A 17,316-nucleotide genomic window follows, 5' to 3' on the forward strand; every position below is an offset into this window, starting at 1 on the left:
TAAAGTATTATCATATTATATTATAAAATTAAGCCTTCACCTGCATGGCTGCTAATTAGGATAATCTAGATCCTGAATTAAACAATTAATCAGAGCTAAATCCTCTTTATAGGCCATTTTATCCTTGCAAAAGCCTTTTGGACCCCATTGAGTGCTGTATTGAGAAAGCACCCTGATGCCACAATGAAGGTGCTAATAGCATTACAGATCTGGATAAAGGGAGATATGGCACAGCCTGATGAGTGCATAAACAACCAAGCTGTTCTGTAATGACACCTTCATGGGTCATTTGGAGCTTCATTTTCATTCTTTACAGCTTATTCGTTTCTATCGTCTTTACCCAATGGTCTGCTTGGTCTTGTTTGTTGAATATCTAGCAACAGAAACACCAGGAGCCACAAGTGGTCCAGACTTTTTTTCCCATCACAGTGTGGATCCTGCTCTGAATCCTAAACTGTGATGAGGATAATTAGCACAAACAATGTTATAGCTAAAGAAATGGCATTTGAGCGATACCACATATAAAGTCAAAGGAGGTGGAGGGGCTCTCCATCTTTCACCAACCCCCATAAAATATAGAAGAATACAGTTTTCTTTCATGATTAATTGATTAAGCTTAGAGTTAGAAACACACTGTTTTTAGTTTTTGTTTCACCAGTTTGGTTGATTAATATTAGCTTGGTAGAAAACACAATGACCCACTTTTCTGGTTGATTCAAGGCCTTTTTTCACTCTTGGTTTAGGTAGTTTGTTTTGGCAGTGTGTTTTGATAAATAAGAATTTGGGAGAGAGGTTTAGTATTGTGAGACTTTAAAAAAAAATTAACTTGCATTTAAAATGCTTACAGTTCTTTTAAACAATTGATTTAGGTGCTCTAACATAATTTGGGGGCTTGCCTGAGATTTGGAACCAGAACCTACTACAAATCCAGTTCTTGCTGATGGATGTGGCATATTTTTTGCATCAGGCATTACCAAAGTTTTTACAGTTCACCCTGAGAGAGGCATGAAAGGTGACATTAAACGCTACATGTATAAAGGCTAATTTACACCTGGATGTAGATGTAAAACTGTCTGTGAAGCTGGATTTAAGAAATAAGTGCTTAAAGCTTTAAAAACATTTTTAGCGCCATCTTCTGTCAGTACAACAGTCAATCTTAATAATCCCCACCCACCCACACACACAATGCTGTAATTACTGAATAAACAAAACAAAACACACAATTTCCAGAGTCCTCTAAAATGCTTCGGGGCCTCATACAGCAGCAGACAAGATATATTCCTTTTGGAACAAAGAGAAACTATTTATGGTCAATTGTGCTGTGATAGATGTTAAAAATGGATGGGTGCTAATTAGTGAGAACCTTTAGTCTTTAGTACATCAGACTGTGCCTATATACTAATAAGAAGCTACTCCTTCACAACAAAATATCAGAAAACAATGGTGCATTGATCATAGAATATTAACAAACGCACGTGTATTTGACCAAAAGTGACTGTACACAGACTCCCCTATTGTTCTTGGACTATCATCAAAGTCACACAGTAGGTTTGAGCCAAACACAAAGCTTGTCCCCACCAAAGATCAAAGCGCGGTCGAGGCTTTCATGCGGCCCACTGCATTGTGTTCATCATGAGCCACTTTGCCTTTTGTTCATTCATGTAAATGGAGATGATGAAAGAGGTGGTGTTGCTGCAGACGAGCCAATCTGAGTCGTGCTCTGAGAGACCAGCAGAGCACTCTGGCTTCTCCTCTGAAATCCCCTGTAAGCTCCTACAGTATATCTTCGTGGCTCACTGAAATATTAATCGGGCCTGGAGCAAAAGCGGCAAAGCCACAAAAATCACATATACAGAAGCACATGTGAATGAGCACACATTTACGGACACACACACACACACACATTGTTCAGGCCACAGGACTTGTATAATTCAGTGGCTCAGTGCTTTTGATATCTACTGACTGCATGGCTCACTGTGGAATATTGAGCCTCAGACATAACTTCCTCCCCAGAGACAATAGAGGAAACTGCAGAGCTCTTCTACCCTACTGCTGTTCACTGAACACAAAGCATACACACTTGAAAATGGTCCTCCTATATTTCACGCCACAGAATCAGTGTGTATTGCTTGTGTGTGCAATACACCATCTGGCATTACAGTTTTATGTTCTGAACAGTAATTACTTCAGTCACCCCAAAGGAGGCTCTGTGCAGTAACAAATAGAGATGTCAATAACCAGTCATGTAGGGATGACAAGCACAGACAAGAGTTCAGATTTATGGTAAGCAATATTCCAATTTTGCTTACAGCGGTTGCAGTTTCTGGACTTATGCTTTCCAAGACATGATTGAATTTGAATGTATTTTGTGGCATTTAAAGGTCAGTGCTTCTCATCGTATGTAAAAAATACTTATCTAAAAACATCCGAGATGGAACCACTTTAAGTTTTAAGCATTCTATATTGTCAAAATTCTCAGTTCACTTTTTAATTTGATTTGTTGTTGTTTTTTCCCTTCTTTTTCCTGCGTCTGATTGCACTGTAGACAAAGAGAGAACAAACTGCTGTACAGGGAAGTGAAAATGATGCAAAGTGCCAAAAAGAAGATGCCAGGACTTGTCAGTTTTAATGTCCTTAGCCATGCTGAGGCCAGCTTACTACGTCTGAGCTCTGTCGCTGCATGTGTCAGCTCATTCCAATCCAGTGTTTGTCATAAAGACAGCAGCACTCACAGATCCTGGCACTGTTTATGCACAGCCTAGTTTCCCACAAAGTTGGGAATGGAAAGAAAATCTCTACACTTACACACACCCACAATTGTACTTTGTACATTGCAGTGGGTAAATGTTCGTGTTTCTCTATGACAGCGGGATTACACACCTGATCAGGCCCACACTGCACCAGAAAGATCACTGCACAATGAAAAAAGGCAACAATAACAATATCAGTAACAATAAAAACACCTCTACACAGTCTTTTTTTCTTTTGATTTCTTCTTATATGCGCACCAGGCAGGATTAACCACAACAACTAATGATGCAGATCTCCATTAGTTTTCCTCTGCTAGTGCTGAAGCCCACTGGCTCCCAAGGGAAAGTGGATGGTGCTCGCTCAAAGGTGGATGAATCACTGGGGAAATTTGGGTACAGTTCTGACTTTCTTTAGCGCGCACACCCAAGCCGTTTGGGCAAATATAAGGGAGGAATTATATAACTACAACCGGAAACCGCAGAGACAACTGATATTTTAAGGGAATTAGCCACCAGGCATAACCTGAAATAAACATAACTATTTTTCTAAGGAGGACACAAGCACCAGCAGCAAACAGAAACTTCTCTGGGAACATCGAAAACGACACTTTCAAAGTAGTCTTGTAAGGTATCACGTTGCATAACATCTTCGGGGTCGTGTCGTGTCCACCCGCCGTACCAGCAGGACAAACACGCCGCATGAACTCTTAATGCCAGCGCCTCTTTAACCTAACGTGTCACCTGAACGCACCGCGACAATAACCGGATTACAATTTGGCTTCCCACAAAATGTCGAAATTCCCATCAAGTCGCTCTCTTTGCAGGTCTAATGAGTCATGACATTAACTGAGCCTAAGGTTGTTCCTCCCACGCCCCTCCAGCCCACTCCTCTCTTTATTTAAGGCGCTCCTCTGCTGCAACACTCAGAGCAGCAGGCGCACAGTCAGCGCAGCTCTCTCCTGCCGCCGCGGAGGGACGAGAGCTCCAGCTTTGTCACGTTTTCCCGGATTTACCCGTCAGCTCGTCACGATGAGACTTGTTCCAGTCGTGCTGGCGGTTACGGCTCTGTTGACAGGTAGGTGAAAGAGTTATGCCTTTCTTTTTATTCTGTTTTTTCACCCCTTTTTTGTTGAGTGCTGTGCAATAAGTTTCTTCAGGACCATGGACAGAGACGCCATCGATTCCTCAGATTCGCTACAAGCAAACTATTCGCTTATCAACCTATATGTTTAACACAGATACATTTTTTTTAATTATTCCAATGCAGGAAATCTTGCGCTTCCAGTTGGTAAAGAAGAGCAGAGAGAGGATGTGGTATGTTTTTCGATTCGTTGCTTTTTAATCAAAGCATTTTCTGTGCAAAGATCTATATTGTTATTTAGCTCATTTGATTTTTCCAGGTAACACGCTGTTTGGTTGAAGTTCTGTCCAAAGCTCTCTCCAAACCGGACTCTCAGGTCGATCAGCAATGCAAAGACATCATCCAAGCAGGTCTGTGGCACAAATGATCGGTTGGATAATTCCAGGATTGTTATTATTATTTATTTTTTTAACCTTCAGACGGGTAAAACAGCACTCAGAGCGCAAGTGAGAAGCTCAAAGCTTTGAGCAGGTATAAAATCAGGCAGCATTACATTAAAAATGATCATAGTTTTCACATGACTTCTCTAAAAAAAAGTAGTGCTGATTTCCTCAGATCATTATTCTTTTGATCTAAAGGTTAAAATTCCTCTACAAATCCATCATAACTTGCACCTGTGTAGCTCTTTGTGGATTGTTTATAATATTTCTTTTGCTCTGTCACAGGTATTATACATGCCCCGTTGGACAAGAAGAGTGGGGATGGCTCAGTAACTCATGAAGAGATAGTCAAAGTTCACGCAGAGCCAGTGGCAAAGGCAGCAGATGTGAAAGACATCGAGGAACTCCTGAAGTCTGTGGAAGAAAAAAGAGAAAACCCAGAAGATGAGCGCAGCCAAGAATCCTGGAGTCTGGGTGATGAGAAGGACAAGAGACATGAGAACGATGTGGAAGAAGAACGGGAGAAGAGGAGCAGCTGGAGGCCTGGAAGATTCCACCAAAGAAGGCACAAACGAGGAGAGGAAGAAGAGGATGGCGAGCGCAGCCAAGAGAGTTGGGGAGTAGATGAAAAGAGGTCAGACGATGAGGAAGAGGAAGATGAAGACAGAGAGAAGAGGAACTGGAGGCCTGGAAGATACCACCAAAGAAAACACAAACGAGATGAGGAACCTCTAGGAGAAAACGAGGTAGATGAGGACCGTAGCCAAGAGCGCTGGGAAGCAGACAAAAGGCACGGGGATGAGAATGAGGAGGAGAGATACAAACGCATTTGGAAACCTACACATCGCTATCATCACAAGAAAACACCCCACAAACGCAGCAATGAGCCATCAGAGGGCGAGGAAGATGGAGAACGTAGCCAGGAGTACTGGGATTTTGATGCCGGAAGAGATAAGAGGAACTGGAGACCTGGCAGGTACCACCAGAGGAGACACAAACGAGATGAAGAGCTGTCAGAAGAAGCCAAAGAGGAGCCAGAAGAAGAACGCAGTCAGGAAGACTGGGATTTTGACACTGGAAGGGAGAAGAGAGAATGGCGGCCTGGCAGGTACCACCAGAGGAGACACAAACGAGATGAGGAGCTGTCAGATGAAGCTAGGGACGAACCGGATGATGAACGCAGCCAAGAAGACTGGGATTTTGACACTGGAAGAGAGAGGAGGAACTGGAGGCCTGGCAGGTACCACCAGAGGAGACACAAACGAGATGAGGAGCTGTCAGATGAAACTAGGGACGAACCGGATGATGAACGCAGCCAAGAAGACTGGGATTTTGACACTGGAAGAGAGAGGAGGAACTGGAGGCCCGGCAGGTACCACCAGAGGAGACACAAACGGGATGAAGAGCTGTCAGATGAAGCTAGGGATGAACCGGATGAAGAACGCAGCCAAGAATACTGGGATTTTGATACTGGAAAAGAGAAGAGAAACTGGAGACCCGGCAGGTACCACCAAAAGAAACACAAACGAGATGAGGAGCTCACAGAAGAAGACGCGGAGGCGGCAAAGGACAGAGACGCAGCTTTGAGGTACTTCAAATATTTTTTTCACATCAAACGACTTCTACTGTTAAGTGTCGCAGGTTCATTGCCTGCAATCTGGAGCACAAAATACTGCAGATTACTGTAAGAACAGAGAATAAAAGCCAAATCTCACAAATGAAACATGTGCTGCCATAAAAAACGAATAAATAAGAAGAAGTTGGTAAAAATCTAACCATTTTTCAGATATCTTGCTGAGAAGCGCAATCCCTGGATTTACCGAGGCTTCTACCACCCAGCCTGGTTTAAAAGGGATTCAGAAGAACACACTGCAACCTCAAACAAGGTAAGCATGAGGTTGTGACAATACAGCGTTTGACTGAAGATAATCAAATGCATATGACTGCTCTGTGTGCTACATCAAAGAGCGCTTAGTTTTGACATTTTTCAACAGAATGTTACTTCACCCAGTCTGAAGTCACTGTATATTTTTGTAGACACATAATGTGTTTTTTTCCCCTTTTTGTCTGTTCAGATGGATGAACTGACCAAGTTGCTGAGCTATAAGATAAACCAGCTGGCTAACCACTCTCCTCAAGAGGAGGCAATGAGGAGCTCACAGCAGAGAGCACTTACACCACAGGAGGTACAAAAAAAAAAAAACAACAACTATAAAAGGCTGCATTCACAAGTGCAAAAAAAGTGTTTTATGCCACTGATGAAGACTGAAAATTATTCTTGGAATCACGTCTGTCACTTATACTGATGATCAGAAGGGTTCAGACAACAAACAGGTAATTTAATATTACAAAAAGTCAGTTCATCCAAAAAACGCAAACTGATAAAAAAAACCACACTGCACTCTGCAGCTGTTTCTGTAAACTATTTGCACCACATTTAGCTGACCTAGTAAAACCACGGAGCGCATCACACACCTCCACCGCACCGCTTCACGAGGAGAAAAAGCAGCTCGTCTCATTAGGGACATCTCTAGCCTGCACCGTGATCCTGGGATTTATCCTTCAAAAAGCTCAACGCATCTGTGCAAATGCACATCAAGAACCGCCCCTTGTGAGCATGTCCTCAAAACATAAAGGAGAATCTAACCAGTGCATTCATGAGCAGCGACTCGTCTGGCTTGCTTTGAATCTGCGTGCTGACTTCCTCACAGCGCTTCTTTCTTTTTTTTTGCTCTCCCTGCACCAGCGTTTTATGAGTGCTGCAGTAATCACAGTAAGAACCACATGACTGCAGCTTCTCAGAGCAAACAAAGTAATAATATACCCATTAAAAAAAAAAGAACTAGAGCCTACAGAGACCTCCCTGTCTTTGAAGCAGAAAAACAAATTAGGGAGGCGATGGCATAATGATTTATTAGTTCTTCAGCAATGCAACTACAAGCATGACGAGGGACTAGTTAACCTAAATGACCAATTACAATATTTTATTTGAAGCAGGCACAGGGTGGCGGGGGAAATAGAAGGAAATGTATGATCATTCAGTCCTGATTTCTATTCCAAATGTGATGCTGTTCCAGCAGGAAATGTTGGTAATGTGTTAATCTGTGTTTTTCAGGAGAAAGAGCTACAGAACCTGGCAGCGATGGATATGGAGTTGCAGAAAATTGCAGCCAAGTTGCATGAAAACACTGCATAACTGAAAAACAAAAAAAAAAGTTGCAATTTTACTGTATGTCTCCCAGTTTAGTGTGCTTGCAGTGTTAAAATGAAGAAAAAAAACAACAACCCTGGAGCCTTGCCAAAGCATTTTAGCTGAGTTTTCGTTTTTGTGATATTTTGATGTTATCAAATCAAACAGCATGGGAATGGCTTGGATGTTTATATTCAGAGAAATGTAAAAACAATATATACATATATGAGATCATAATTACTTAAATGTGTTCTGCAGAGTTTGTTCTGACTGCACTCAATAAACAGTTATTCTGGGACCAAACCAACATCTCTCCTTTATTTATTGAAGAAAAAACGTGGTCACACATTTGGTTCTTTTAGTACTGCTTTTTAATGTGCAGGTAGAAATGTAGCCCGCAGTAAAGCTGCATCAGCAACTGTTTCATAAAACAAATGGCAATTTCTGCAAGAATAACAAAATAAAATAAAAGCACGTTATAACGTAGAATCTGGAAAGCATAAAAAAAAAAACAAAAAAACTTTTACTTGTCTCAGGACAAAAACAACCAAAGCTGTTACTCTCGACACACAAACTATAAACTGGCTAACAATTTACTCCTCATCTCCACTGATGTGAGCACACCCGGCAGGAAAAAGTGTTCTGATGAATACAAACCAGACACTCGGTCTCCCCTTACTACTGATGGTGTCAAATCAGTTCAACAGCACAGGAGGAAAAAAAATCCCTACAGGCCTCTGGGAATGTGCCCTTAAAAAGATTTGATGCTTCTGTATTTGTTTATCCCTCCGTGTCTTCCAGTTTCTGTCTCTTTGGCGCTGGTTCTTCAGCTTGCTTAGAGCCTGCAGGTTTCGAGTGGTCCGTGGCAACGGTCGTCCCTGAGAGGAGGTAGCCCCCGCCCCCGCTCATTAGTAGCAGAGGATGTGTCCTGTCAGGCAACACCTAGGGACCAAACAGAGTCTCAGTCAGGAGACATTAACTCTGCAAGAATGGTTAGAGGGTGAATAACACTTTGGTCCTGAGAGTCTGCAAACATGCATTTATCTAGTTGCTGCTGCTTAGTATCCAATTCTGTAAGAAGCAATAGGAATGAAAAGGAATGCAAAATAAAGAAAAACAAAAGTAGGGAGTCTAATAATTTATCAAGAGCAGTGGCAATTAATGTAATGTAGTGATGCTCCCAAATGTAGAAGGATTTTATAAGTTAGTCCAAAGTAAAGTGTTTAGAAATAAAAGGGATAATCAGCAACATCCCCGTGTTCTAATTAATTCAATGCTTGCAGTTTCTAAGCGGAGAATTAGATTCTTTTCTGGATTGTGTCATTACACATTGTGAATACTTATGGTTAAGCAATAGATCCTGGTGGGACAACAACCAATGAATCGAAAGATAATAATCCACAATTATTAATTTGGGCAAATATATTGGGCCACACCTCTTCATCTTTGAATAAAGGTGTCCCATGTCCACATGTGTATAAAAATCAAGCACCTAGCCATGCAGTCTGCATTTACAGACATTTGTGAAAGATCGGGTCCATCTACACAGTGTTTCAAAAGGTCTCAACGTTTATACATCGCTGCTATCATCAATTTGAGCACGACACTGTAACAGGATGTTATCGCAGCAAAAAGTTTGGGAAATTTATTTCTTGTTCGGCTGTAAGTGTGAAAATATTTACAAACCAAAGCAATTCAGCCACAAAGTGGAAGTCCATGTAACATTACAGACTGCTTAGGCAGACAGTGTTAAAAAAGCCTGGAGTTCCAAACCTCCTCTGACATAAACATCAGCACAAAACTGTGTGCTGGGAGCTCCAGGGCATGGATTTCCATAACCGAGCAAATGAGCTTCACATCACCAAGCACAATACCAGCGGAGAGGTATAAAGGTGCCAACACTGGACTCTGGAGCAGTGTTCTGTACAGTGACAAATCACACTTTGCTATCTGGTGGTCTGATGGGTGGGTTTGGGCTCCCTGCCTGTCTGTTTTGTTAAATTTGTAAAGTGTGGTAGAATAATAATAATGCCATGGGGTTGTTTTCCTGGATTGGCCTGCCCCTCTTTGTTCCAGTAAAGGAAAAGCTGGAACGACCCTTTTCTGTTGCAGCATGATTGTGCCCCAGTGCAGAAAGCAAAGTCCATAAAGGTACGGCTGGATGAGATTAGTGTGGAAAACTTCAATGGCCTGCGTAGAAGCCTGAACTCAAGCTCACTAAACACCTTTAACGTGATCTAGTATGAAAACTATGGGTCAGGCCCTCACGTTGAACATCAATATCTGAGCTCACAAATCTTCTGGATGAGAGGGCAGCAGTTCCCACAGACACACTCCCAAATCTTCTTTAAACTCGGTTTTTATTGTTACCATCTACTTTTTTAGTACCTGCTCAGTTGGGGGTCCAAGCGGTATGAGTCAATGGGAAAGTGTAATGTCAACTCTGTATGCCACAGACTATCCAGTCAGCGGCAGCACTTAATTAGTCATGAGAGCAATTCCTTCACAAAAATCAAAATAATAACAAAAAAAAGTAGCAGTTGAGTTGAGTTGAGCAGAGCCGATGCTAATGGAAAAGAGGTAATTGTCTAGTTAACCTAAACAGTGATAAAGCAGTTAGCTGTGCTGATTTGAGTAATTATTCCCGGTTGCTTGTTGACTATGAGCCACCTTCATTATACTTTGATTATAGAATAGCTTCAAATGCAAAAAAACAGAAAGCACACACAGTGCAGAGTCCAAATATTTACCTGGTAATGTCTCAGCCAGGTGTCTGTGAGTCTGAGGTTGACTGTGCCGCCACATTCCTTGAGTTTCTTGAAGCACTCTATGAGAGGCTGCGGAAATCAACATAGAAAATATGACAGATTGCTCTTTCTAGCAACATGGGCATGAAGGAAGTTAATAAGTTCAAGCAACCTCTTGGCGGTGATAATGCCCATTGCATTCATGTGGTATGGCAGCCCCCCCCATTGGATGTCTAACCAATACAAGCCTGACTACAGTGGCAACTAATGAGAGATCTCACTTATTAGCTTTGTTCCGTACGGGACATGGAAGATCTTACCTCTATATACTGGGAATAAACTACAAAAGGCCTGGAGGGTGAGAGGAATTTGAGCAGGCCCAAAAGGACGGGACAGGGGTGAAACCGGCTCGATATAACCAGCCTGCAGGTGAAGAAGAGAGAGATGATTAGGCAAACAAGCCTAGTATGAAATACACTGTCAGCTGTACAGGAAATGCGTAGGTAGGCAATACAGCAATTCAGTAACTAATGCTGCATGCAAGACATTAACGCAAGACTCAAGGATTTAGTACCTTCCTGTAGTAGACATTCGTACTATATTTCAGAAAGCTGAACGAGACAGCGAGTCAAAAAGGGTGATTTAGGACAATGTGATTATCATAAAGCAGCAGTGATTTAGAGGGGAATCAATAGGGAAACAAGCTCAACACTTGTATTCCAGTCTCAGATGTCACCTTGATAACAATTTATCCATCAGTCACAAAACAACTATAAGGCGTTCTTCACTTTATATGAGAGGAAGCTGCTGAGCAATCAATTTACTTACCCCATAAAGGGCAATGTACAATAGTCAATATGTGTGTGCTCAGAAGAAACAAATAATTTCTAATGACTTTTATGGAGATAGTTAATGACACTATAATCATTCATAAATTTCTCATCCCTGTGATCTACTGTAATTGCTTCTTTTTTTTTTTCTTTTCTTTTTTTTTTAAATGACCTGGTTGAATATGGAGTAATTTTTAAAAAGGCAGAGCCGGAGCGAAGAGAGGTGGATGTTAGAAAGAGCGGGATGAGAGACAGAAATGTCGATGTAGGAATAAAATCAGACACCAACCCGTCGGCATTCCTTCCTTTCAGCAGGGCGGCGGTAGCTGCCAGCTTCCTCTGCTTCTCCTCTAGTCTCAGCTTTTTCACCTGAGCCTGTAGAAAACAAACAAACCCTGAGGTCAGGAAACCATATGATAGTATGTGTACTGTTGAGAGTCATCAATGATGTGTCAGCATCATTGATGACTGTATCCAGTTGTTTAGTGATGATATATTACCCGTCCAATAATACTATTTATGCTGCCTTTTAACTTTGGCCCTGTCAACAAATGCTACTGTCATCCTTGTTCGTTTGTTTTTTTAAATAGTTTTAAGACTTCATGTGTTTTTACATCCATTGTTTTTTGGTTATGGTCTGAATTAGTAGATGAGTATTTAGACATGTAGTTTTTTTTGTGTGTTTTAGTTTCTTTTCACTCAGCTAATCCTCCAAGTGAACCAAAGGTGCCACCACAAACCACATGAGAACGAGACAATAACATGGAAAATTCATCCCTCATACTTTTATGTATTAATACACATCTATGTTATGTATTAATAGTACAGCCGAGAATGCAATCCATACATGGCTACAGAAACGACTCAATCTTGCAGTGTGCCCTTGCGAGTTGGGTCGGATCACGTTGTCACCATAAAGAAACTGCTCTGGAATTAGTTTGGAACTGAGACCACCTCCTCCAAAGGGTCTCCGTATGATTGCTTTAGTCTGCACACGAGCATGATTACAGTGTCCACATCTGTACTGATTAACTGCACCAAAGAGGAATACTGTCCAGCCAACAGAATTTTTATTATGCAACTTACGCAACCAAGCATGCAGTGCCATAATATTGTGCTGTGGATGGAAACTCTAACTGTCATCTAACTTAACTTCACCAACCTTCAAAAACCTTACCGGCACTTATTTACTCATGTTCCTTTTTTGAGTCCAAAGTGACAGGAGGCTGGTATATTTTTGTTTTTTAGGACATGAATCATCTTTAGATGTCGAGTACCTCACTAGCTTAATGATAACTACTGCTAAATCTGCACACCCATACATATCTTCTTTGCCATGAAAACATGGAAGCCACATTTGACTGTCTGTGCAACTTCTATGAAGTCAGAGTAGCAACTTCATAGCAGCATAAAGAATTGGGAGTATTTACTCTAAATGGTGCATCTGTGTTTGCTTCCTTTTATGAAGTGAGACTAGCAGGCTAGCTCCTGTTCCTGATGACAACAAAACTAAGAGGATTGAGGGGGAAAAAGGAAAATGCATGAACGCTGGACACACCTTGGCTTCTTTGAGTTTATCCTTCTCCGTTTTCTCCACGTCCTGACCAGCGTCATCACCAGTGTTGGTCACCATGCTCTCCTCCTCTGGAGTGCCTTGCTCTTCTGCCTCAGGCTGGTTTTGCTTCTTCTCTGCAGCCAAGTTCAACTGCTTTTCATGAGTATTCTCTGAAATGATAAATCTTTGTCAGCGTAACATTGAACACCATAAAGTATGATTCAGTCTCTTGAATCATACTTTACGGGTCAAGTTAGATTTAGGTTATTGTTTTACTTTCTGAACTACTGAATTAAACGTTTTCTGTATGCTCACGTGAACAAATGAAGATCAAACGGAAGAGAGAAGCTATACTTCTACATCTGAAACTAAAGGGGTGTAACTATCTTGAAAAGACTGTTAAAAAAAAAAAAAAAGGCGAGTTTTACCAGCAGTGGGGTCTTTGGCACTGGTGTCCAGAGTTCCTGCCAAGAGAGCGTTGACGTGGCAGATGGGAAACTCATGCAGCGTGTCGTGAAAATGCGCAGGAAAGCCAAAATTCTCCACTCCCGCCCGCACTGGCCCACCCCCTGGGTACATTTGGATCACTGATCCGTAGCCTGGATGAGGAGGAAGCAAAGAGTATTTATTCAAAAGATCAAGGAAAAGATGTGTGCAAGAAGAACAAAACAAACAAGAAAAAAACCTTAATAACTACACAGAGAAGAAGAAACTTGCCTCCCATTCTTTCCATGATGGATCCCAGTACAAGCCCAGCACAAGTCTCAAACACCAACACCTTACTGCCAGCGTGGATGTTCGCCAGAGTTAGCATCTGGGCAAGTGTGTCATACCGCAGGTGGCTGCGGCACATGGAAATATTTGTTTCATGTAGACATCTTACAGCTATTTAAAGAAAACACACTTACTCATAATTCATGTGCTGACTCACCAGATCTTCCCTGGTTCGCGGCCGTGGTACATCATAGCCAGGATGCGACAGGACGGTTTTAGAATCATCACCGTATTTTCATACCTGCAAAACACGGGAACAACCGATAACACTAATTAAAACACAGCTCGTTAAATAACAGTCCAGAACAGGCTGTGGCTGTATCATCATAAGTGACTCACTTTTTCTTCTTCTTCTTGATGTATTTATCCTGGGAATACTCAGTCTTATCTCCGAAAGTGGCGTGGTTATCTACGAGCTTCTTAATGATGTCCTGTGATGACCAAACACACATACAGTCGCTCGTCTCACTTTATGTTGGAATACAGCAATTTAATTAAATCCTAAAAACACAATGTTCCCACGAAAAGACAAAAACACAATGTGTTCTGTCTCTTTATTTTCCTACAACTTTGCTATCATGTATGCGGGACTCAACGCCAAGCCTGTTGGTTCCCATTTAAGATGTGCAACCACTAAAATCTATTTTAAATAAATATGTCATATGTTTAACTGCTTGTTTACACAAGTCTCTAAAGCAGTAACTCATTTAGATGTGTACTGTGCTAAAGTCTTATGCCACCCCCTATTTCTTTACATTGTGCTAGGAAAATGGGGGAAAAGGTGCAGCACTTTATTGAAAAATCTTCAAGCATACATGAAAATACTATATATATATAAATCAGAAATCGACAATTCTAATGACCAGCCTCAACTCTCTTAGGCAGCTTTCTTGCAATGCCTTTAAGTAGTCTTCAGGAACAGTTCTCCAGGCTTCTTGAAGGACATTCAAAGCTTTTCTTTGGACCTTGACTGCCCTTTGTCCCCTTGTCTGTCATGATGATCCCACACCAACAAAGTTGAGGTGCAGGCCATGACTGATAGTCTTCCATTCTTTGCATTTCTATCCAGGTTACTTCACTGGCACTATGTTTGGGATCCTTATCAAAATGAAGCTGCTGCAAATCAGATGTTTTCCAGGTGGTAATAGATGGTGGATCAATATCTGATAGTAATTTTCTGTGTTCCTAATTCCATCAGTTTTGCCAAGATCCTCAACACTACTGGCTGAAATGCAGTCCCAAACCATGACAGAGCCTCCACTGTGTTTTACAGATGGCCATAAACACCCCGTGCTGTACCACTCACCTGATCTATTCTGTTCTTATTTAGGACTATCAGGATTCATCGTTCCATGAGACTTATCGCCATGGATTCTCAGTGCAGTTCTTCTGTAATTTGGCATTCACAAATTAGAAGTGGACTTGTGAGATTTCGTTAAGGAAGTATTTCCTTCTGTAAAAATAGCTGCTGTTCCACTGAGATCATTTCTGATGAGGCTTCAGTAAACAGTGAAAGGATCAGCTGAATGGCCAAATGAATCTCTCAGGTCCCGTGTCATGACTTTACAGGATTTGTTCCCATTTCTTTATGACATGACTTTCACATAATGTTCATTGGCTTTAGATAGTTTTTCAGGTCTGCCTAGCTCTTAAGGCATCCCCTTGTTGGTGCAAAAGTACTATTATCAGTATTAACCGAGTTACCTTCTGTATTTTTCATATATTCAATTAAAGTCATCAATTAGAGATACTGGTCAACATTGGTTTTCCATCCAATTTGCAATGAAAAAAAAGTATTTTTTTACCATCACTCTGTAAGATAACAACTATAGGCAGTACTCTGACACATTTAAATGTGAAATTGTAAAGTTTCACATGTACCTGACCCTTCAGACCTTTCTCTTTAAGAGCCTCAATGTCATCCCTGGTCAGCTTCTGTGATTTGCCATCGTCAACAATGTTTCTGTTGTCTGTACCTGCCTCCACTGCATCTGGGAGGCACAAACAAGCACACAAAGACACTACTGTAAGTAAAAGGTTATAGGCGGTAGAAAGTCTATGACATATTTATTTGGGTATAGAAGGTGGTCGTCACAAGTCCAAATGCAACTGGTAGCATAAAAGAGTCAGTTGTATATCTGAAAATATGAAAAAGACTTAAGATTTAACAGCAGGTTACACACCAAGGGGGCTTGCAGTGTCCTTGAGCTCATGTGGCTTTAGATTTCCTCCAGACAAAATTTCAAATGTGGTGCTGTACAGCTGTCCCACTGCATTATCGAGGAAGATCCACTGCTTCTCAAAAATCACCTTTCTAAGAGAGACAGAAAGAGCAGTTTGTTAGTATAATCTGCATAATACATCTCACTGCACACATGCTTTGATCTGAAAATAACAAATGAACACAAAAGCATCTTATGTGAGCTAATCCTCAGTCTGTGCTTCTCGTAAAAATATTATGATCAGCACAAATTCAGTGAAGTATTTAAGGTGGTTAAAATGCTTCTATTTTCCTTTAAAGCTGTCAACTTACTTCCTCGGCTGAATCTGCACAGCTTTGAAGATTTCCCCTCGTTTCAACACAACGTAGTCACCCTCTTTAATTCTGTACTGATTATCATCGTCTCCGTTGTCCGCCATAACGAAGCTCATAAACGAGCTAACTAGCTCAGCTGAACGATAAATGTTTTTCTCAGCTAATGATTCGGGGTCTTCGCTGTCAAGGCACAGTTCAAAAAGGCACTACACTACCCTGCATAAATAGCAAAATATCCCAAATTAATATTTCCACGTGTTAGCTTTCACTTCTCTAGCTTCTCAGGACGGCTAAACGAAAGCAGAGTGCTGCTGGTGCCATGCTTCGACTTACTTGCCTGTGATTGGCTGGTTAGACATCGACGAGCTCGCTAGCCAATAGGAGGGTATAGAGTGAATAGAAGTGCGCTAAGTTTAACTTTAGAGTTCAGAATAATCGATATCATGGGTACGGGGAGGGGAAAAGGTGATCTTTCCCGAGAAAACGGCTTCATAGCGGGACTTAAAGAAGCATTGGAACACAATAATGCAAAATTATATTCTGTATATATAACGTGTTAATCTTTAGAGAACATTATGTGCAACATGGACGAATTTTATGATACTTATAGCAAATAAGGTCTTCTTCTCGTCATATCTATGCTTTTTATTATCTGTGACAATCACGGTGGTGCTGTTTTTGGAATAAGCTGCCTGCTAACCGGAGATCAGTTACATCTGTGACTAAAAATAGACTCAACATCTTTTTAAAAAAATGTTATATTTTGCTGTCACTGCCTTAATGCGTTGTAAAACTACATAGGTATTTTTGTCTTTTGTGTTAAGCACATTGAGTTTACACAGAATGACATATGCTGCATAAAGCTGTTGCCAATTCCAGTTAAATCTGGCAAAATATCTGTCTGTTTTTGTATACTATCAGCTTAGAGCATTACAGTATAAAGTCGGGAGAAATCAAATATCACTGAAATACACTGAAAACTATTGTAATTTTTTGCTTTAATAATATGCTGACATTTGACATTTACTGAAGTCATGAATCCCCCGTCCCACAAACTTAAAGGCCCATTTCAGTTTCCAGTCCAACGCAACCATGTGGTTGTTCACATTAGTGGAGGACTTGATTGTTGTTCTAATAATAGCATGTAGAAACTTGTAGAAAGATTTTTCCAGATCTGTGCAAATCTATTCCTCTGCAAGGCTTAAGATGCTTCCTTCAGGTGTTTATTTAAAACAAACAGACACTACCTTAACCGTAAAGCAGAGTGGACGCAGCATCAAGTCAGTGATATGTTTTGGCTACAGGATTTAAAAAAAAAAAAAAAAAATCAAAAATGGGTTTTCCCAATAAACATAATCCCAAACGTACTTCTAAAACTGTGGCAAAATGTTTTGAGGTTAACATATTGAAGTG

General features: G+C 41.0%; 2 protein-coding genes across 2 annotated transcripts; one reads left to right on the forward strand and one right to left on the reverse strand.

Moving 5' to 3' along the window:
• Positions 1-3,591: 3,591 nt before the first annotated feature.
• Positions 3,592-7,764, forward strand: chgb (chromogranin B). The gene is made up of 7 exons (XM_082504365.1): positions 3,592-3,825; positions 4,018-4,064; positions 4,151-4,241; positions 4,557-5,859; positions 6,058-6,157; positions 6,347-6,457; positions 7,387-7,764. Exons 1-7 carry the CDS (start codon positions 3,780-3,782, stop codon positions 7,465-7,467), a joined length of 1,779 nt encoding a protein of 592 aa, XP_082360491.1. The 5' UTR covers positions 3,592-3,779; the 3' UTR covers positions 7,468-7,764.
• A 45-nt stretch (positions 7,765-7,809) lies between these two features.
• Positions 7,810-16,253, reverse strand: trmt6 (tRNA methyltransferase 6 non-catalytic subunit). The gene is made up of 12 exons (XM_082504366.1): positions 15,901-16,253; positions 15,551-15,681; positions 15,249-15,358; positions 13,707-13,798; positions 13,525-13,608; positions 13,311-13,435; positions 13,022-13,192; positions 12,597-12,763; positions 11,328-11,413; positions 10,529-10,631; positions 10,212-10,298; positions 7,810-8,403 (listed from the first exon to the last, which is right to left on the reverse strand). The coding sequence occupies exons 1-12, from the start codon at positions 16,017-16,019 to the stop codon at positions 8,242-8,244; spliced, it is 1,437 nt and encodes a 478-aa protein (XP_082360492.1). The 5' UTR covers positions 16,020-16,253; the 3' UTR covers positions 7,810-8,241.
• Between the last annotated feature and the right edge of the window lie 1,063 nt (positions 16,254-17,316).

The sequence above is a fragment of the Aulonocara stuartgranti genome, assembly GCF_965226115.1.
Source record: "Aulonocara stuartgranti genome assembly, chromosome: 15".
Lineage (NCBI taxonomy): Eukaryota > Metazoa > Chordata > Actinopteri > Cichliformes > Cichlidae > Aulonocara > Aulonocara stuartgranti.